The sequence below is a fragment of the Lissotriton vulgaris genome, chromosome 11 (genome assembly GCF_964263255.1).
Source record: "Lissotriton vulgaris chromosome 11, aLisVul1.2, whole genome shotgun sequence".
In the NCBI taxonomy this organism is placed as follows: Eukaryota; Metazoa; Chordata; class Amphibia; order Caudata; family Salamandridae; genus Lissotriton; species Lissotriton vulgaris.
The window spans coordinates 944094787-944118198 of NC_141699.1; the positions used below are offsets into that span (position 1 = coordinate 944094787).

At 43.5% G+C, this 23412-nt stretch overlaps 1 protein-coding gene across 3 annotated transcripts in view; it reads right to left on the reverse strand.

The window, feature by feature from the left end:
- Nucleotides 1-23412, reverse strand: part of HPS3 (HPS3 biogenesis of lysosomal organelles complex 2 subunit 1) — a 379346-nt gene that overhangs the window by 350461 nt on the left and 5473 nt on the right. For all 3 annotated transcript variants that reach the window (XM_086944096.1, XM_086944098.1, XM_086944097.1), the window contains exon 2: nucleotides 6921-7406. In XM_086944096.1, coding sequence (XP_086800222.1) covers nucleotides 6921-7406 — 486 coding nt within the window. The remainder of the gene's footprint in view (nucleotides 1-6920; nucleotides 7407-23412) is intronic.

A 23412-nucleotide genomic window follows, 5' to 3' on the forward strand; every position in this document is an offset into this window, starting at 1 on the left:
GATTTGGCAATCTTAAGACCTGCAACTAACCAAAGAAATTATTACTGATTGCATGGCTTTAGAAAACTCAAAACAGATCCCCTGGTTGTCCTATGTCTGTAATATGTTGAACAAAATTGAACTTGGTTCTTATTTTTACAACCCTGGAAAAATCGAGGGGAATTATAAGGTGGACATAAAGGCAAAGTATCTGAAGACAGTGAACCAGCCTTCTATGGATAATGTAATTGATATTGGTATTACTCATGCCTGTAAACCCCAACCACAGTTCTATTTAACATTTACCCTTAATGTGCAATGGCGATTCCTTTTAACAAGGTTTAGACTGGAGATTCTCCATTTTTTACTTGCCTTTCCGAAACAAGGGGGCTGGTGTGAGAGACTGCCCCCTTGTCCTTGTAACAACAGGGATAGGCAAAGTACCTTACATCTGGTCCTTTTTTGCTCCTTGTATAAAGAGCCAAGACTCCGGTTTATCAAACCAATCCTGAAGGGGAGGCAACCTTGCACTTATAAGGAAGGGTATGAATATTTGTCATCACTATCCTCTGTGGAAATCTGCTGTGCAATGTTAAATTTCATCAGAATCTCACTAAAGATTAGGAAGAATTATGGGTAGCACCACATGTATAGAAATTTTACAAAATTTTATAATTGCAAATCCTTCCTGTATTTTTATTATCGTTATCATCATGTCTTTTTATAAAATTATTGGTATAAATGTGTTTTTCAATTTAGCTTTTTCTTCTAAAGGCAAGATGAATTGTATGTTCAATACTTTTATGATTCATTTTATGTATCGAATAAAGTTTTTGAATACGAATACGTATTCTGGCTTCAAAAGGCAGCCAGTCCAGCGTTTTCAGATCAGGTGTGATGTGCGAGTGTTTTTTTGATCCAGTGATGAGTCTGGCTGCAGCGTTTAGAGAGGCTCTTAGGGGTGCAGTGCTGGTTAACGGGAGACCGCAGAGGGCGGTGCTGCTGTATTCAATTCGCGGGATTACTAAAGCTTGTACTGCAGTTTGGAAGTCTTTGGCTGGTAGGAAGGGTTTAAGTTTCCTCAGTGTATTGATTTGGAAGTTCGCTCCCTTAGTGGCCTTGCTGATATGCTGCTGCATGTTAAGGTTGGAGTCGAGGGTTATGCCTAAAGATTTCGCTGAGTCCACTATGATGGGTTGGACATTGAGTGCCGTTAACTGTTTAAGCCAGGTTTGCGTGATGGGGATCTTCGCGGGAGGTGCGATCAGCAGGAATTCTGTTTTCAGAGCATTGAGTTTGAGATGATTATCAGCAAGCCAGGATTGGGTGCTTCTAATCGTAGAGTTCAGTAGTAAAATGTCGTTGGGGGATTGTAATTTGAGATATAGTTGGGTGTCATCTGCGTACATGTGAAAAAGTACATTGGATGCTTGAAGCAAGGTGGTGAGAGGTTCCATAACTAGGTTGAACAGGGTTGGTGATAGGGAAGATCCTTGGGGGACGCCTAACGACACAGGTATTGGAGAGGACATCAGGTTGTTACTCTTGAATTTCTGCGACCTGTTGTGTAAAAAGGAGGTGAACCACTTGAGAACAGTCCCAGAAAGACCCATTCTTGTGCTCAGAAGATCGAGTAACTTTTCATGTTTGACAGTGTCGAATGCCGAAGAGAGATCAAGCAGGATGAGGAGGCAGGTATCACCTTGATCTAGGATTTGAAGGGCGTCGTCAATTATGTGAGTCATAGCAGTTTCAGTGCTGTGTCCTGCCCGGAAGCCTGATTGATGCGGGTTGAGGAGATCAAACAGGTCGATATGTTTAGTCAGTTGTAGTTGAACGCATTTTTCCAATAATTTGGCGAGAGTGGGAATATTGGTAATGGGACGGTAGTTGTTTAGGTCGGAAGGGTCAGCAGCAGGTTTCTTTAGCAAAGGTGTGACTTGTCCAACTTTGAGGGAGTCAGGGATGGTTCCTTCTTGGAGCGAGCTGTTGATGATTTTAGTCCAGAGAGGAAGGAGCAGTGGGATGAAATCTTTGACAGCGTTAGCAGGGAGGGGATCCGTGAGGTGATTGGAAGGTTTCAAGGTGTTAAGCAGTTTGCCTATTTCTTCTCCGGAGTAGGTTTCAAAGGTTGACCATGTTGCATTGTTTTTAGGTTCGGTGGGTGTTATGCAGATGAGTGTGTTGTGGAGTCTTGCGTCAGCGCGGAGATCATTCTTTATGTTGTCAGTTTTTTGGGTAAAGAAAGTGGCGAAGTCTTCACAGGAGGGTGCTTTGTGCAAGGTACTGAGAGGTTGGGGTTGTTCCTTGGCTTGTGTTCTGATTAACTCAAAGAGTTTTCTAGGGCGATTTTTTGCTTGGTCGAGCTGGAGGCTGAAGAAGTTTGCTTTTGAGCGCTTTATTTTCCTGAAGTAGGCGTTTCTCTTTTTCTTCAGGGTTTTCAGGTATAGTGCAGAGGGAGCTGTCCTCCAGGTGCGCTCTGCCAATCTCATGGCTCGTCTATCTTCATTGAGACTCCCGTCGTACCATGGGTTGGAGATTTTAGCGGAGACTCTTTTTAGCTGCATGGGAGCAGCCTTATTAATTATTGAGGTCACGGCGCCAAGATAGGGGTCAGTCAGGGATTGGACATCTGTAACGCCAGTAGGGGGGAGTAGGAGGTCGCAACTGTTCGGGGGTAAGGATGATGGGTTGAGTTTTTTCAGGTCTCTTTTCCAGACTTCAGTCCTGGTGGGTTGAACCGAATTGAGTTTGACTTTTTCATTGATGTGAAATGTAACAATATGATGGTCTGACCAGTCACAGGGTTGAGTAGCGCCCTCTTTGGCGATGATAAGGTCGAGGATAGAGCCTTTCTCGTGGGTCGGGCTGTTACATAATTGTGTGAGGTCCAGTGCGCTGAGGAAGCTTTTAAGACTATTTACCACCGCATCGTTAAGATCGTTCCAATGGAGGTTGAAGTCACCCAGGTATATTTGGGTGAGCTGTCGTCCTGCGTTGGTTGAAATCAGGTCCATCATTTGTTGGGCGAAGATGAGGTGGTCTCTGGGAGGGTGGTAAATGCCATGGAGAGAGCATATTGGTTTGCCATTACTGATGATATCGAGGCAGATGTATTCGTAGGAAGTTGGGGAGGGTAGGGGCGGCACGGAAACTGTCAGAACAGAAAGGCTGTTCCTGTATATGCATGCGATTCCGCCACCTATCTTGACAGACCTGTCAAGCCTAATGATGTGGTAGTTGGGGGGAACCAGAATGTCCATTATAGGTGTAGAGGATTCGGTTAACCAGGTTTCAGTCAGGATGATAAGGTCAAGGTCCAATCTTAGGATGAGATCAGCGATGGCGGAGGAGTGTTTAGAAGCCGATCTGCAGTTTAGGAGAGTGCATTTGAGACGGGGTGTGTCTGGAGAGGATGAGGGTACTAGAGAGAGGGGGACTTTTCTAAGGTTATTTGGGACGGATGTTCTGTTGTTGAGAGTGGAGGATCTACGGGTATTTGAGTGTATTGTGGGGATGGGGAAGTGCGAGGCAGTTGTGAGGTTTAGGGGAGCTTGGTCGTAGGAGCGGAGGAGGGAGAGGGTGTCGAGGTCCGAGAGAGGGTTGCATGTACGAAGGGGGCGGTTGTTGCGATTGTGGGCGGGGATCGCGGTCCAGTGAGTGCGGCGGTTGTGCTTGTTGCGACTGTGGGCATGGATCGCGGTCCGGTGTGAGGGACGTGGCTTAGGAGCGTCGTCGGGACGGGAGGGTAGCAGGTCGAGAGGGGGGGTGGTGGTGCGTGAGGCGAATCTAGGGGGTGTGGTGAGCAACTCTTTGATGGTGTGCATGTCTTCCTTGATGGTGTGAATTTCTTCTTTGAGTTGTAGGAGGAAGGACATAATCTTGTCTAGCGTGGGATGAGTATTAGTGCTGAGGGTGGAAGTCATGGTTGGGTGGATGACCTGGGACTTAGCGTGCGGGTGAGGGGGAGGGTTAGTGTTCATGCAGGGCTCCGTGTTGTCGTCGTGCGGGTTGGTGTTAGGGAGAGAGGGTACGGGGTCGATGGGAGTGGATGAAGTATGGAGGAGGTTGGAGGCGGGGATTCATGGCAGGCGGAGAGAGCGGGGTGGAAGTGGAGTGTATGATGGTGGTGAAAGGGGAGCCTGAAGGGAAGTGAGGGCTGAGAGTGGGGGGAGTTGAGGTTGGAGATGGTCCTGTCGTGGGGCGGGGGAGTTAAGATAGTAGATGTGGTGTGCTCTGCATGATTAGTTAGCGTGTGGAAGTGGGGGCTGAGAGAGGGGGGGGACAGGGTGTGGGATTTGTCGCTATGTGTGTCGATCTGGTGCTGAACTAGGTTAGAGGGGGTGTGGGCGGGGTCTATGGTGTCAGGGGGGAGAGGATGGGTGGGAGTATTATGAGAGGGGGTCACCGGGGTGGGAGTGTGGGGTCGGCTGGTGTGTGATGGGAGGTTATTTATGTCTGTGATTGCGGGGTATGGGGTGGTTGCAGCAGGTGGGTGAGTGACTCGTGTGTTGGGGGAGGAGGTGAGGTGCATGTCGTTCTGGTGCTGAGCTAAGTAACAAGAGTTGTCTGTGGGGGCTGTGAGGTCTGGGGTGATAATACTGGAGGGGATGTGAGTGGAGGTCCGATGGTTGGAGAGGTTCTCTTTGAAAGTGGGGAACAGGTTGTCTAGTAGTTCCAGGTTCCGGTCTGTGGATTGAATTAGGAAAATCCCGTTATTGTAGATAGTAATAGTGGTTCTGCCTAGGAAGAGTTGAGAAGGTGTGATGGAGAGAGTTAAGCAGTGAGCGGATTTCCTGGTGGTGGAGACAGTGAGTAGGGTGAGGAACGTTTCTCTCCATTGAGCTCTGCGTGAGGTGTGGAAGATGATATCGATGTTAAGGGATCCATTGACTGGTGAGAAGTAGGTGTCAACAAAGGGGATTTCAGGGTGAGACCTCAGGAAGTTGTGTTTAAAGCGTTTAGCAGCTTTTTTGGTGAGTGCGGATGGGTAGTTGATTTTATATGTGTGCTTGCCGATGGGCTCCATGCTGGGATGGCGGTATATGTGTAGGTGAGTGTGGCGGTAAAAGGTGGGTGTGGGAGGGTAGATGATAGTGTGACACGTGCGCAAAGAACAGTGCAGACAGTAGGTTACATGGTACACAAGTGACCTTAGTGAGTAACAAAAATAGCCAACATAAAGGGGTAACAGTCTGAGTGAAGCACTATGCCGACAGTAAATTACGTGGTACACGAATGCCACTAGTGAGTAACAAGATAGTCAAAATAATCAAGATAAAGAGGTAGCAATCTGTGCCAACCAAAAATAAATAGTGTGAATGGGTGTAGCTTACACAGTGTACACTAATGAATGAAGAAATATGAGGTAGCAGACGGTACAGTTTACACAATGTAACGAAATATACAAAAATATAAAAATATAAATGGTGTCAAACGGTGCATATCGAGCAATATTAATACTAGTTATTCGCCAGAACAGTTTGAGGTAGCGCTCGGTACATATAAAAAATATAAAAATATAAATGGTGTCAAACGGTGCATATCGAGCAATATTAATACTAGTTGTTCGCCAGGACAATTTGAGGTAGCGCTCGGTACATTGACAGTGAAGAAAAGTGAGAAATGTGCAAGTTTACAAAAACGAAAATGTACACAATACAGATAGAGGTATAATGTTGCACTAAATGCAGGCACTTAGTCACACGAGTGTTTAAATACACAAGCTGATTGTAAGTAGCAAAGTACAAGATACAAGTTGAGGTAGAAGACTGCAAAAATAGGCAGGCACTTATGAGATTAGCAGTCCGTAAATTACATGAGAGAAAAGTGATAAGTGGGTGTAAGTTGCAGCATTGTGCAAAGTAGTGCAGAGTATACTTGGAGGAGTAGTTTACATTACATTACATTACATTATTTTAAGGATTTCTTCTAGAATAGCCTCGTCAACCACCCTAGAGGGGTGTCAGCTATGCTTGTTACAGCATGAAATAACAGGAACATTTACAGAGTGCACTTTCAAAACTGCCAGAGGATGCATCGGAGGTGGAGAAGTGTGGCTCAATGATTAGAGTGGCAGAACCTGATGCAGAGGTCTAGCCCGGGACCAGGGTTCAATTCCCCGCCTCGGCGGGTCTTGGGCTCAAAATTCCACAGACCTGATCATTCTCGCCTCGGTGCCTATTCCAATCATGGAGTCCCACTCTGCAACTCTGGGCAATAGCTTGCTTAATCTCCACAACGGCCCCCACAACGCTAAGGATGCCTGGCCTCCACCGTGGGGGTGCCCAGGAGTGGACGTCTCACAGGGAAAGCCAGGATGGGTTCCACAGCGGTATTCGTACAAGCGCCTTGGGGCCCTTGCGGGTGAGTAGTGCGCTATACAAGTATCAATTTACATAGATGAACCCTACGGTGTTTGGGGAAATGTATTTAAAATGTTTGATGTATGATGCAGAATTCGGGTTTTGTTTATCAAAATCCTTACGGGAGAACCCCCTCCCCTCTAAATAACAAAGCAGAGGGTCTGACTTGCTCGCAATGCTCAAATTAGTTTGGAGAAACATGTTACACCTCACCACTTTGAAACGTTGCCAATATTTACAAAAGGGTCTCTATTTCATTTGAATCTCGCTATAGGTGCATTGAATTTTTTCACAGTAATATCAAAATGCATATAAAAGTAAACAAAGGACATCTTACAGGGCTCCTGATTAAAGGAGATAAATATGAAAGGAAATATAGAATTGATAGCATGACATGACGAAGTCTGAAAAATATGAATACACATTTACAGAAAATTTTGTATGAATGGTGACAGCTAAGACAGAATGTTTGCACATCACTTATGTTTGACTCTAGTATCTTTCTAAAACCACTAATGAAAATGGGTTGACAGATTGGACTAATTAGCATTAAGTTCGGCAAGATTCAAAATGTACCTTCAGTCTGCTGCCCTCTTGTGTTGTTGACTGGGTGCACTGCAGTGTTGCTTATTTCTTCTGATCCTTGCAAAATTTGAAAAATGGCAACCTCAAATTCTGTCAAAAAGGATACATAACCAGCACAAAAAGCAACCTGTAGTGGTGTAACAGCAGTGTGCAAAATTAGGGAGCGTTCAAAATCCAACACCTCCAAGTCATCAGCAGCCATCAGATGCTTCAAGGCGAATAACACCAGCTTATTTCTACAACCAACAAGAAGATCTCCTTGAACAGGACAACAAGAGATGCAGAGCGGAGGTTCAGACAGAGGCAATTCTACAATTTCCATTTGGTCTTTAGAGGCTCCACTGTACGGAGTCTCAAGCTTAAGTCCCAACATTCGAACACTAACGCGCGAGTTGCCAGTGGATTTACATCTCCAGTTGATGTAGGTTCTTAGAGTAGCAACCTTGTTCTTCTCCTCGATTGTCACCAGGTAATCCCCTACGAGGCAAAAATGGAAAGAAAAGTACCAAATATGAAATACTGCAGAATGTAAATCAGCAGCTAAACATTTGCATACACAAGTTTGGACATTTAATAGTTCATGCTAATACGAATTTCACAGCATATCCTTTCTAAATAATGTATTTCCCTGTTTTATTTCTATATTCAGAACCACTGGTGTTATGCACATGTGTGACTGCAACGTTTTTCGCACAGTTACGGATTTGCCGCATTTGCCCTGTAATTAATCATCTGCAAATTTTAACACACACAAAAACATTTGTAGTTCAAATGGTTCAAAAGTTACTAGAAACACAGCGACAGGTGTTGTCACACAATGGAAGGCACTGCAAGGTTGACTGGTCACCTCCGCTGTTGCTTATTGCTATATTTGCCTGTTAAACAGTGGTACAAACAAAGTGCCATCTATGCCCAGACAGTGTTAACAAGTGTAAAAATGACACAATGAAGAAGTAACATCATCACAAAATGTGCTGCATGACACAGCATAATTTGCGTTTCTTGCCACATAATTTACTCAACCCTCTCAAATAATGTATCCCTTTACTGCCGCATAATTTCAGTGGGCTTTACTGTTACATATTATCATGCTAGACTGGTATAGTTGGTTTAAGGCCATTTGTGAAAGTCAATAAATGACAACTATCTACAGGAATCCTTGAAGAAGCACGCTTCAGGATAAGAGATAGACAAATCCAACATGGCTCCCACTTCTTAATTTATTTCCTCATAACACTTCCAAAAATAGACTACTTCACTCTGAACAGCCTTTCATCAGTACAATTTACATCACAGAACTATATTTTTTATCACAAGAGAATTTTCTACAGTACCCTCCTACCAAGAATTGTACCTAGATTAATGACCTTTAATATGATTTGTTGACCAAAAGGTCATTCCAATATGGTGGCCGGGTGCCGCGGTTCAGAAAGACTCCACAAGATGCTCACAACATCATTCATAGCCACGAGCATGACCAATCCCAGGTGACGAGGAGGTACATCCCTTCAAACACACACAGGACAGCACGGACAGTAAAACTCCAAATGCTTCCCAATGCGGAACACCCGCCTTATCTCCATCCTCATTGAGATATCTGCACTCTATTATTGGCTGACTTTATTCCCACCCAAATCATTTAAATAAATGAGGAAGTAGTACATCACCTCACCATGTATTTCTTTACACTTCAGAAATTGAATTGCAATTTCATGGTTGTTATGCAAGTGACAACCAATGTGTACACACTAATGTTAGTGTTCATTTCGTGATTCTTATAATTACTTTCATGAGCGTATGCTTTCAATCTTGAAAAAGTCCAAGAAGCGATCCCAACAACTGATGGTTGCAATGTGTTTGGTGGCGGATTACCAGAATCACCTACACAAGGCCTCCATCATTTTACTGGTTCCACAGCAGCAGCGGTCTCTTTGCCCTGGGGTACTTCCAAAGGGCCTCCTTGTTAGTATCTCTCATATCAACTTTTTACCCACAGACCCTAAATCGCCTCCAACCCATCCCCTACTCAACCCTTGCTTTCAAGTTTTTCAGGTCCAAGTACTAGTTTGCATTCATGATGAATGTTTGCTTTGCATTCTGGGATTTGAAGTCCTAACAAACTAAACTTATCAGAATGTGAGGCAACCAAACTGAAATGGAAGGGTTACTCGTGCATGGACCTGGGAAAATTGACTGTTCTGCTTAGAACTGCTGCCACCAAGTGACTGCCATGCCCATGGAGACTTCCCTCATCATAAGCACACTGCAGGATCTTTAGATTTTAATCGCAGGACACAGGGTCCACGAGATACCTTCCTTTGACAGGGGGCTTAAAAATTCAGATTCCTTAACTAGACAAATTAAATCAGGAAAAGGGAAAAAATAAAGAGCGAGGTCTTGGGAAAATGACCTGAGAGCAGGTGCGGAAAGAGGACAGAAAAAATTCAGAGTTAAAAATCTAAGTATATAGTTCGGCTCATCGGAATCGCCAATTATCAGCAGCGTGACAAGATGGTCATAGTCCTTCCCGGCAGCCATCCCCATTCTTCTGCTAAAGATGTCCCGAGGCACGGACAAGTCCAGAAAAAAAAACTGAATGCTCCAAATAAAAAACCAGCACGAGCGCCGTGCTCAGAGGGCACGTAGGTTACATGACTGCTCCCTGGATATGGCACAAAGCTGCCCTACAAGGGGGACTGCAGCTGGTCATCAGTAAAGACTACAAAAGAAAACAAAAACAATATTTGCAATGCTATAGGTCTCGCATTTAAATGAGAGACTTATAGCACTGCAAACAAACAGCCGGGCTCCCTCGAACGTGAAAGCAGGCGTGGCCCGCTGAATGTAAGCAAAACATGTCCTCGTGCCCAAAGTAGGGAATACTCAATAAATAAATTGTACACGTACCGTGTAACAGCCAAGTAAAGGGGCCAGTGGCCATGGGAGTTTACAAATGAAGACTTGGCCGTACTAAGAAGAGACTAAAAAGCCTACTTACTAATCAGAATCCAGTATTTATGAAGGACAAAGACACAAGCCAATGAAAAATATGGGTGGCGTGGGTGGGGCTTCTCTCCCGTACTAAACTACAACAGATCATCCCCAGAGCAGCGCTGGCTCAGGCTCAACCTAAAAAGGTGGTATTACTTGGTTGATAAACAAAAAGTTAAGACGAGGTGTGAAAAAACAATGTGGACACAAATTTAGTAAGCGAAGAATGAAATGCCCTCTTGGGTGGTGGGGGACGAGTTGTGTGTCTATGTACTCATTGCAATAAGTTGCATCAGCTGCTCTATGCCTCGCAAATTGTTGTTTCTTTTTTACAGTGAATGCCATACATTAGCACACAGACACACCACAGTCAGCCATGTACTTGGATGGACAAAGTCAACACCCTATTTTAGATTGGGGGGGCTGCCCTTCTTAGCACTATATCGACAGAGGGGGGGGGAGGGGAGAGTGGGAAAAGGGTTTAAGGCTCAGAGGTTTTCCTCTTTTTATGAAATGAAACTTATGGCCTCACTGTGCTTGTGCCCGAACGCCAAGCTGTCAACTGCATGCAATTACAATAAAGCAAAACAGGACGTTGAGAAACAGATCTTGTATGCTGGGTTGTACTCCACATATTTTATTGCCTGTTTTTTTGGGGAGCAGTATTGTCATCCACTGACATTCCTGGGGGCATTCTAGGAAATTTTCCACAGCTGTTTGGTGAAGAGGCTGAGTGCCCCCGGAAACATTTTAGACCAGTCTGTCAACAGCATGCTTTCTGGGCCCAGCTGTTCCTGCGCACCACTTTCACCAGCAGTATTAGACATTTCAATGGCTGCACCTTCTGCAATCTTCTAACATTATGTGTAACATTTGAAGGCCTTCAGAACCAGAGGAGGATCGAAGATCAGATGATAACCGCAGCAATCTCCCTCCTCCTCACCTAAGGCGAACAGAAGCCTCTTTAGTTCGTCCAAATGAACATGAGTGTCCAGTGAAGCAAGAGGACTGGTTAATGACCTTGGCCTGCAGGTCCTGTACTTTCATGTGCTGGCACTGCAATCCCACAGGAAATACCTGCATTTGGTGACGGGTTCCTCTAACTGTCAATTTACTGCGCTTCCTTTACTCGCTTACATTGGCCTATCAGATATTTACAAAGGTCATATCAATGTGCATGACCCATCTTTGCAGGTTAGGGCATGTCCCTGTTCCTCAAAGACTGGCTGTTGCAGACAGTCTCCATTGTGTAACCTGGATTCCCAGCAATGAGTCCAAATACCACCCGCAGCCTGCACATAGACTCCCCTTTATTAGAGTCATTTTGGACACATTCACTCTGAAGGCCTTTCCGGTTTAATAGTAAATCTGGGACATTAAGACTGATGTTTCAAGCAATAGCTGCCCTTACACCCTTGACAGTTTTGAGGACACTAGGCCTAACAGCCTCCTCTTTCTTCTAGTTTCAATAGGTCTGTGGCACATGCGGCCTCATCAGTGGGACTTGCGCGTGCAGGGGGGCCAATTTTATGACAAGATCCACATTTTTCAAAGAGGCATCTTTCAGTTTGCAGTGGTGGATGACGGATGCTAATATGACATGCAACAGGCAGTTCTGCTCTTCCCTTCCAGTGGCCACTGTAGAACCAGATGAATCGTTTCTCAGCTGAAAAGGTTTCCTTCACAATATGGAACTGTGGGGTTTCTGGCCCACATCAGAGCAACACTCTCACATTGTGTTTGAGTTGCATGCCATATGCTTGGCCCAGAAGGCATTTCTGCAATTCTGCCAGGGGCAAATTAGTTCAAGTGCATGACCACCATGTGGTACTGAAACAGACAGGATTGCGTAGGCTTACATGCTATCTTCCTGGAAGCTATGAGGTTGTAGTACCGGCTAGCGGTCAACAGAATATAGCTCTTGGAGCGTTATTTAATGGGTTCCCTCAACAACGGCTCAGCATGTATTATGTAGCCATTCATGAGTGGAATCCACACTCAGAGTTAGTTCCTCTGGTGTATACCTCTAATATACATAACACACTGACATTTTTTCTGAAGCAAAATGAGGTGGGACAGAATAGCAAGCTTCAGGCTTTGAGTTGAGTTGAGTTTGTACTTGTAAAGCGCACTGCTGCCCCAGCAACGGGGCGTCCTGGCGCTGTACTCATACCGCTGTGGAACCCTTCCTGGTTTTTCCCTGTGAAATATCCACTCCTGGGCATCCCCAAGGTGAAGCCAGGCATCCCAGCGCTGTTGGGGCCTTTGTGGAGATTAAGCAAGCTATTGCCTAGAGTTGCAGAGTGGGACCCATGATTAGAATAGGCACAGATGCGAGAATTATCAGATATGGGGAAATTGAGCCCAAGACCCGCCGAGGCGGGGAATTGAACCCTGGTCCCAGGCCAGACCTCTGCATCAGGGTCTGCCGCTCTAACCATTGAGCCACACTTCTCCACAGAGAAGTCCATCCTCTAAATAGAATACTCTCCACAGATAAGTTAGTTCTAGGGATGTGTGCCCCCTTCCTTCCAAATGTGATGCCACCCTTTTTTAATGAGAGCAGTCCATTACGTTTCCCATGTTCGTTTCTCCGTTATAGCCATCCAAGAAGGATGGGATATTATGCCAGTTGGACCGCTAGATGTACTTTGCTTCTATACGGATAGGGCTACGGAACATCACATTGAGAGTTCAGAAGTGACTCATATCTAATTGGACAGACCTCTCTCTAAAGCTGGGTTATGCCCTGGTCACAAAGAATACTCTCAAGGGTCTTGGGGCTCATTCCTCTAGAGTGGTGGAAGGACCAACACCCCAGCTATGGGTGTTTTTGTGGTGAACATTTGCCAGTCCATTACATGGGTCTTGGTTCCTTTTACCAGGTCTTGCTGTATTAACTTTCAGGTAAACAGACCTGCAGGACATTATAGTTTGAGTCTACTGCTCAGTCTCACCTCCTTTTTAGGGGACTGCTTTGGTAAGGATTCAAGATGTAAGCAATCTACAGGTAGGAATATCCATTAGAAGAAGGATGTGCTTATCTTCTGTAACGCTATGCGCTTTATTAAAGAAACACCATCTACCCATATATTCCTCACTATCCGCAGCCTCCCTTTTAAATGAAGTGTTAATTATCACATTGATTTAGTTAGACAAATTTTTGCCTGAGGATATGGAGAAACAGAGGAATAATGATGTCAACACACAGATGTAGCTTCTATATTCAACTCTATGGGGCTGATTACGATGTCATTGGGAAACTGTTCCAAAAAAATTGGACTCAGAATTGTTTCCGAGCTAATCGGTTCTGGCGAGTCCGAATGCCCGATTACAATGCTTCCCAACATCGTTCGATCGGACTCGCATTGACTTCGATGGGAGCCTGTGTTCCGAATGAGAACATAGCTCCCATAAAAAAATGGGGTTGTTGAGGAAAAGCTTGCACCCTGTGGCGGGCACCCCATTGTGCCTGCCACATTGTGCATGTTTAGGAAGAGGGGTCCCTTGGGTACCCACACGGACCCCAATCGGACACCTCCGGGTCAAGGGGGACCCGCAAAGGGCCCCCAAAGACCGATTCCGGCAGCTGTTTTGTGTAGGGCAGACAGAATCGGAACAGCTGTCTGAAGCGGTCATCGAAATCGCTAGTTCAGAAACCATGTCCATAGAGCTGTACGATTCGGCTACGAAAGACTCGGGCTGTCCGAATGCCTTGCGGAACGGATCTGGATTGCCTGAACGGTTTCCAGTCATCGTAATAGGTCATTGGGAAATGTGTATGATTCGGTCCCTATGTTGTCATGTCCAGGGCGGGGCTGCATTGCAATGGAGGCCGATGGCTCCACCTACTGCCACTGATATATTGAAGGATTTCAGGTCCTGGCGGGCAACTTGGAGGATTCAAATACAAACCAAATGTGATTCCATCAGCACAACTTAAACAACACCTTTATATATTTATATGTTCGTCCTATGCTTATTTATTGTGTGTGCCAACCTTGGCTACACCCCACTGATCATTGGGTGGTGAATATTAATTCAATTCAATTCAAAAACATCTTTATTCGATTCATAGAATCATAAAAGAACAAAAAAAATACTGTAATTGCAGCATATCTAACGAATACATTGGTCTTCTAAAACTCCTAAACAAGAACCCCTAGTTCGGTTTAAAAGGATTACAGTTACCCAAGTATGGAACTCTTTACTAAAGTGTAAAATACAAGAGGCATGTTTATCAAAGCCAGAATACAGTATACAATTTAGATAATAAAGTGTTCTAGTGCCTTGGTACAGTTTCGCAATTAATACTTGAACTCGTTAACCATTAATCTTAAAATCATTTGAATTAATAAATCGAAATCTACTTTTCATTAAGTACTTCAATGTAAAGTGCAATGAAATATTCAACAAGTTATTCCTACAGTACAGAATTTGTGTACTAAAGTGCTCTTGTACAAGTAGATAATTAAACTTTTTTTTACATTTTAATCCTTTCTTCATTCTCATAAAATTAATAACCAATAAAAATCTACTAATGCTGAACACGATAAGATGTGTATTGTCGGTTTTTAGGATACGTGGCATGTCATTATACTTTCTAACGGCCAATTTCCTCCCCAACGATTTTATCCATTTTCTTCTGGCATTAAAATAAGTGGGGCAGAAAAAAAGGACGTGTGCTACATCCTCCTGTTCACACAAACTGCACATTTTACACATGCTACTTTCTCGCCCGTTTTGCAGCTTTTCCCATTTGGATATGAATGTTCCAACTCGGAGAATACCGTGCCTGAATTTCATGTAAAGTATTTCTGCGAGTTGGGGTTCCATCTGATCCAAGAATAATTCAAAACAGGGCGTTGGCTTAAACATTAAAAAGTCAGTTGTTAATGAATCAAGTCCACACTTTAAGGTGACTTTGTGCATAATAAAATTCCAATAGACATTTTTGAGTTCCTTTTTAGATTCAGCGGTCAGCATGTCAGGGTTATTCTAAAATTTGCCCAAGCCCAGATCCAAAAGCCATTTGCGAACTTTAGCCAACCAAGGGAATCTAACATGGGTGTCTAATGCAAGTAGTTCTCCCAATACCTGCCTATAGGTGGAAAGTTCCTCAGTAACCCATATCCTTATCCAGTACGACAGTGTCATACAAACCGCTCTATGCTCAATGTCTTTTAGCCCCAAATCATGCATGTAGGGAATCAAGGGTGTATTTATGGGGAGGGGACCATCGCTCTGATAGCCCTGTTTTCTCCCACAATTAGGGCAGAGAGTTGTTCCCCTCCCCACAACTCAGAACCATACAAAGCAGCAGTTTGCGCCCTGAATTTGTATACCTCCAATGTGGGTGTAATAGCCTTTATTCCAGTAGCATGAAGTTTTTTCAGCATGGGTGCTGCGTTTTGCGTTAGGATGGTCTTAGATTTATTTATACGTGGGTGCCATGAAAGTATAGAATTTATGGTAACCCCCAGATAAACAAAAGTGTTTACCCTCTCTAAAATTGCACCATTCAACATTATATTACCCTTAAAAATTTTGACAGGCTTAAAAGGCATGTATTTTGTTTTCCCAGGGTTAATTTCCACGCCTTTTAATTTGCAGTACACGTCAAGTGTGTTCAATAAACTTTGCAATCCCCTAGGTGTCTGTGAGAGCACATTGGTTTCATCTGCAAATTTCAGGGCGCATATGTGGGTATCACTCAGCTCAGGGGTATCATGATTTGTCTTTTGTAGGAACTCAACCATGTCGTTGACATAGAGGAGGAACAAGGTGGGCGCCAGGACACACCCCTGGCGCACCCCTCTCTTGACCGGAATTTCTTCTGTGAGCTCCCCACCTTTTCCCCAGCGCACCTTTGCAAAATTATCTTTGTGGAGTCTGATAAGTTGAACCAATATATTTCTTGGTACCCCTTGTTTTAACAGATTTACCCACAATAGATTTCTTGGAATTGAGTCGAAAGCAGCCTTTAAATGAATAAAGTCCACATACAAATTGCATGTCCTTAGTTTAGTATATTTCCAGGCAATAGTTTGTAACCTAAATACCTGGTCAATAGTACTAGTTCTTTTTTTTCGATCCTGCCTGGCAAGGGGATAAAATATCATTTTCGACCACCATTCATTTAGCTTATCCAATATCTGTTTAGAATAGACCTTTTGGATACTATCTATCAGACTGATAGGTCTGTATTTCGCGGGATCGTCCCTGCTCCCCTTTTTGTATATTGGGACGATCTCCGCACTCTTCCATCACAGAGGGATAGGCTGTCCTTTGCTTACTGCATTACATAATAAGTTAAGATATGGTGCCCATACATCAGGGGCGTGCCTAAATAAATCACCAGGGATTTTGTCTGGGCCCGGCACTTTAGACAACTCGATAGCAGCTATAGCCTGCTCAGTATCTGCAATGCTAAAGTGTAGGGGTTCAACCTCACTCGACTTCAGCAAGTCATTGATAGTTCGTAGATGGTCACTTGCTGGAGGTCCCAGACATACATATAAGTGTGCAAAATGCCTAAACCATGTGTTGGGATCTAAATTATAATCCTGGACCGGTTTACTAATCTTATTACAGCTTGCAATAATCTGCCAGAATAAGGTTTGGTCTCCTGTCTTTGCGGCAGCTAGCAGATCTTCCCAACTGGAATCCTCCCAATTTCTAGACGCTGCCTTTAATACCTGGTTATAGATTCTCCTTTCTTGTCTAATTTTTTCAGGTTCTTTCAGGCTTAAGGCTTTAGTTAAACTCTTTTTTGCTTCTCTACAATCTTCATTGAACCATGGATTAAGCGGAGAAGTATGTTTGTTGTTAGAACTCCCTGCCTTAGTTAGGTGAGGTTTAATGTTTTCTACTAACATTGAATAGATTTGAGTGATTGGTACAGCGTTCGAATCCTTGTTTAAAAAGAAGAAAGATAAACGATCACAAAAAGTGTTATAAATAGAGGTGAGGGATTAAAGTTTTCCTAGTATGGATGGCCATTTAACTGCCCTTCTGTTATTGCACATTATGGGCTGTAGGTCCTCCTGGTCTAGCATAGGTAGATTCTGAAAATATTCCCCTCTAAGAACTAGGCACAGAGGGAAGTGATCACTTTCCCTCCTAGCCTCTACTCTAAAATCTGTCACGAAGGTCCAGTATGCGGCACTTATCATAATAAAATCTATACAAGAGGATTGGCCTCTTGAAAATGTATTTGCCCGCACGAAGTCGGAAGGGCATCTTCTGTTACAAGACCGTAGTCCTTTTTCTATCGTAAAATCAAGAATCTGTAGTGCGGAAACAGTGCACCCCATTGTTTTTACTGTTTTAAGTAATGGGATGCCCAGTTCCGAGTCTTCCTCATCAAAAATGGTTTCCATGCCCCTTAACGGTTCAGAACAACAGTTAAAATCGCCACCAATTATAATAAGGCCATCTGGTGGAGTTGAATCAATAAATACTTCCACTTGTTTGATTAACGGCGACTCTTTACAGCGATCTCTTGGTCTTATGTATATGTTGAATAAAGAGATCCTGGTTTTGTTGGGGAGACTTCAACTTAATACCTGGATGTCATCCGAACCTGTAGGTAAGGTTTCAATCGCAACATTTACGTAGTTTTTAACCCATATTAAAAGTCCACCTGAAGGTATTCCTCTCTTCAAGTGTTCAGCCTCTATGCTAAACGTTCTACAACCCACCATTCATAATTGTCTACATAGTCCTGCCAGTCAGGTTCCTGGAGTTTTTTTATGAGTCCAGCTATGTTCCAGGATAACAATTTGACTGGATTTGTTTCAAGGACAACACTCCCCGGTTTATTGACCCCTCCAACCTTAGGTTTGTTAGTTCCTTCAATTATGTTGGAACTAAACCCTGCAATGGGGGCTGGGTGGCGAATATCATATAGCTCAGCACCTTCCGGATGTGGGAATGGTGCTTTCCCTGCTTGCATAACTTTTGTTGAGTCCATATAACCTCAGATGCTTATTTTGTGACACAGAATTAAGTACTCAGTGGTTATTCCTCTGTTATTGCCATGGTTCACGATTTTCTATATCCTTTTCAAGTGACCAACTTTTGATTGACATTAGTTGTTTTAAACTCCCCAATCCCCAATGCATTTTGGGTGCACAGTTTCTCTCAGGAGTTTAACATCGCCTATCTGTTCCTGAGTATACCATATCGAGCAGGGTTGAGGTATGAGAAAAGCTGTGCACGCTGCTGTCCAGACTACTTACTGATGAGAAGAACAGAAACCAGTTATGGCATACATATTACATGAAGAAGTAGGATTCTGCAGATAGATAAAGTGTAAGTCCAAAACAACAGTACTAAAAGGTAAATTACTTATTTCTCCTCTGCACAATAAGAGCTCCTTAGACAATGGAATGTGGGATCTGCTTATCACCAAAACTCTCTGTTCTGTGCTGTGTTAGCCACCTCTGTGAGAAATCATTGCTGGGTCACACTGGTATGTTGTATGGACAACTGGGCTAAGAGCGAAAACAAGTTCTAGGAAATGCTTTAATACAGATACAAAGGAGGCAGCAAGCAGACTGAGCAAGTACAAATCTTTACTCAGGGTTTTTTGTAAAGTAGAAAGAGATAGTGGTGAAAAACCGGGCTGTCTGATTCACTTTCGAATTTAATATATTTGGGTTACAAAACCACATATTAAAGGCAGTTCGGGAAAAAACTGGAGGAAAAAAGTACATTTTCCAGTCTTTAGCAGTGGTAACCCACACTAGGGCTTCCTTTTGGTAATAAATCAAGTTCTTCACTGTTCTTAAGCTACTTTGACCATAGTTGCATACCCTGCCAAAGGGAAACGCATGGCATTGAATCAAGAACCAGAATGGAGAAATTAATGTAGGCATACGTCTGCAATTTGACCTCGGGAAGACCTTATTATAACTTTATAATCATAATAAGAAATGAGAAGCCTTCATCCTACTGGAGAGCAGTGGAATTTAAGTACATGAACTACAGATTAAAAACGATGGTAGCTCATTCTCTAACAAACCCTACTTCAGATGCCACAAATACCTCACTGAAGATACAGTTCTGGACAAAAACACAACCAATATTTGCCAGTCAACCTAAAGAGCAAACCAACTAATAGCACGCTTTGGTCTAGGCTGAGATCAGAGGCAGTTATGTAAAACCCACTGAAACCTAAAACTGAAAGTATAAGAAAACAAACACCGCTGTACCTAATGATCAAAGCTCAAAAACTAACAAAAGGAGACAACTACGAAGGGTTAACCAGCAATTACATCAGGCGGCCCCGGACAGTGGGGACGCTTCTGCCACCCTTGCATGGAGGTGAAGTCTACAATGAACTGGGGGCCCTGATGACTCGCAGGATGTGCGATAATTAGCAACCAGCAGCAAAGTGAATGTTACGCAGCAGGTGCAAAGAGGGCCACTGTCCCCTCCTCTCAGTTTATTAGGGAAGGGGATACCCCTGCCAATATAGGAGTTTCTTCAGGATGTATAGAGGGTAAAACATACTTTTTAGTGCTGCAGCTCTTTGTGGAATTAGGACATTGTCACTGCATCCGTCGCCAACTTCACTCCAACCATTTTTCTTCCAGCACCTTTGATCTTGTCTGTATTTACTAGTGTCCTCATATGGCTGCTGTTCTTGTTGGTCGGCAATATTTTGTAAGGATTTGTTCTGCTTTTATTTTCCCTTTTTATCCGGTTGTCGCTTTTGTGCAGGGTGGAACAGTCTATCTTGCATTGAAGGTCATATTTATTTTTGGGACCTTAGGCAAGAATCTCTCTGTAACCTCCCTGTTTTCTTCGAATTGGCAGAATGGCATTAGGAGAGAGTCACCCAAAGTAAGTGGTGCAACCAGCTCTTAACAGTCAACAAACATAAATGACTGTTTACGGGTTCTGTGGAGGGTTTTGAAGTATACAGGAAGTGTGGCGCCTTAACTGGTAGCGGTGTGTGTTAGGTAAAAAACAACAATAATGAAGACGGTGCAGCAAGGTCAGAGGAGACCCCGAAACCTCTGCAGAGTGGCCAGGGCCCACTCAGTAATTATGACAAGAATCCTGTGCACACGTTAAGCGAGGTGTATACACATATCATGCTTAATCAAAAGAACACAATAGGTAGTAAATGAAACAAAGTGGACACAAAAGAAAGTCTTTTTGTTCTTCAAAGGATTGTATTTGACATTCGTTTGTTGAAAGGTAACTTCAAAAGCAGATGACCAGCCGACACATGTTTCGTCAAGCGGGCAAGGAGTCCGTGACTCTTCAGGGCTGGGGGTGAGATGAAAGACATAGTAAAGTATGGAAAAATATGTACATGGCGTATTGTCTGTGAAATGGTGCATAGCGCAGAAAATCACCTTACGTGAGTGAAAACCCTTATGGATGTGAAAGCAAGAAAAAAATATATACATCTCACATGTTAGGTAGTGACATCACACATGAGATAGGTAGAAACCAGGTGAGGAAATATCAAAATAAAGTTCGTCGAATACTGAGAAGAAACACAATACATCAAAAAACAACCAATATCAATAATCTAGAAGAACAGAGTCGGTACTCTGGCTAGGAACCCAAATAAGAGGATTGTGTGACGCGTGAGATGATGAGAATTGGGCTGGTAGGGAACAGTATCAACAGTAAGAATTATATAGGTTTAGAAACAAGACAGCCATACAGAATGGAAAATAAGTCTCATCGGTGATGCTGGCAACATAAATAAAAAAATAAAAAAATAAAAAGGACGTTCCATTCAAGAGAACAAGCAGATTGGTTCGTTAGAGAGAGAAATGCAATCAACATTTCATTCATGGGTAAAAGGGTAAAGACCCGGACGATGCATAAAAAGCAAAACATTACTACTTAGTGAAAGAACAGTGTTAAAACGGTCCAGGGGAAGTCAGAGACAGATATTTTCAGCTCATATAACCTACATGACATGCAGAAAGTTTTAATGTTTAAGATAATAGAACGAAAGGTTCACAATCAAGTCAGGCTTAAGAAAGTCTAGATACTCAGACGATAAATTACATGCACAGGCAATCAATGGTCTTGATAAAAAACAAAAGTTGCAAAGGTGTTGTTAAGACCAATCTAAATCCAGAAATCTATGAGCAAAAAGCGATCACATGGTTTATGTAAAAAAGGTTTTAAAACTATTTGCAGCCACGGTGTGAGTAAAGAAAGAACGGTAAGGTTACCATAGAAATAGAAAAAAGGGTGGGGTGGGAAGGTGAGAGCATACTGGCGCAGCAGCAAAGTATAGGTGAAAGAAATACCTGTAAGCACCAATGGGGTAACGGTCCTGTAGAAAGAAAAGGCAGGGGGGACAGTAAGTAACAGGTGAAGGCAGGGAACTCACAGGAAAGTTAACAAGTGTGGGCATGAAACGTTGACTCACCGTAAAGCCGGTGATATTTCCGACCCAGCGTCTGGGGTCTTGGTTGAAATAATCAGCAATAGTGAGTCACAGTGGACTCGGAGACGGGCGGGCACATCCGTCTCAAACCAGCTAATGCCTAGCAAAAATAAAGTCAAAACGAGGGCATGAGATTGCAGGCTAGCCCTGCAAGAGAGTCAAACAGGGGGGCGAGGTCAAGTACTGTTATCTGGGAGGGACTCTTACCTGGGATATGGCAGCAGAAAGACGGGTCCTGTCCTCCTAAGGGCCTGGCAATTGTGGGAGGTGCCGGTACTCTGTATTTATAAAGAAAAAGGGTGGGAGAACCTGGTGCCTAGTTAGAACGCTAGACCGCTAACCCGTGCAGGAACAGGAAGTGAGTAACGCCGCCGGTATTATTGACATAAAAAAGGGGACTGAATGTAGATCGCTTGAGAATGGGCAACTAGTCCGCTAACCTGTCTGAGTGTGAATGGATTGGAGAGAAGAGTTACTATCGGGGATGGCAATGTATTCCAGGGTGCTGATAGCATTATAAAGGTATAAACGAGAAAAAAAATGGAATAAGTGAAAGTAATGAGAAAGAATATTAATAGGCATAACCTTCTGTACAAATCATCAGATTATTCTTAGTAATGCTTCATTACTACCGTCAATCATCTACAAAGTCAAGCTACAAGCAGAGAGCAACATTATGGAAAATGAAATTTCAACAATAGGAACTCAAGGTTACTTGTGCGTAAAAAGAAAAACAAAGTTGACATAAAATGTGCGTGATGCAACAGAAAGGGTAAATGCCAGGAAGCATATGATAACAGCAAATAGAATCGGCATCATGTTCAGAATCAAACATTGTTCGCTAAGTTTTAGAAAATTCATACAATAATATGACAAGGTGTCTGAAACGATGATAAGGATATGAGGCCATAGGCCCATGAGACGAAAGGCATGAGCACATTAGAACAGACTGTTATGATGTGGATGCAAGTCAGGAAAGAGAACATAGGACTGCGAGAAGCTGGAAAATCATTGTTATCCATGTATAGTCCAAATTTCATCATGTTCCCAAAAAGTATTGTAACTCATGATCAGAGTTCTGGCCATGGCGGACTGGTTGTAGACGCATGATCCAACTAGCTTCTTGGCGTCTGAGCCTGAGTTCACAGTTTCCACTTCTTATGTTCGCCTCAAAGATGTCTATGCCAAAGAATTAAATTCTTTTGTGCGTGCCTTGCGATGGGCATGAAGCAACATGAAGAGCCATAGGGTAGCGTGCATCCTGCTGGTGGATTGCTCTTACATGTACACTGATGAGTTCCTTGAGAGCTCGAATGGTGCTGCGTACATATTGGATTTTGCAGGTTCATTCTAGGACATAAGTTACATATTTTGTGTTACATGTGATGTTGTGGTTGATTTCATATTTCTTTTTGTTGAAGCCATGAAAACTCTTGGTTGCATTGCATGCCCATTTACAGAACCCACAGCATCCGCATTTGAAGAAGCCTGTGGAGTGAGGCATGCGTAATCTTGGGTGTGCGTGGCACAGTCGAGCTGAGTCTGCTTTTTTTTTTTGCTTTTCCTCCTACAGCTCGGGAAGCGACAACGGACCAGCAGGATCAAACAGCGGCAACCAATACCAGGATCAATGGTACCAACCAAAACAGAACTGGCAGATGGGTCCACTACAAACTTTCTTAGAGGACACCAACTGGAGACCACAGAGAGGCAGGGGCGGTCCCTGGAACAGACGGCCAAGAAGAGGTCAGAACCAACAAAATTGGGACGGGGGAAGACAACCAGGGCAGATACCCAAGCAAGTGAGATTCCAGCAAGAGAATCATGGAGAAATCAGCACCAGGAGAAAAACATACAGATGGTAATCCAGACGAACCCCATCATTAATTTATCTAAGCATGAATTATCAATGGAGGAGACGGGTGTGCTGAGTAAAGGTTTGTCATTTGTGCAGACATCACAAGCCAATAGATTCAGCATAAAGACAGAACTTTTTAGATTCTTCCGTAAGTTAAGGTTAAGACGTTTCTTCAAACATTCTCTACCAATATCCTCAACATC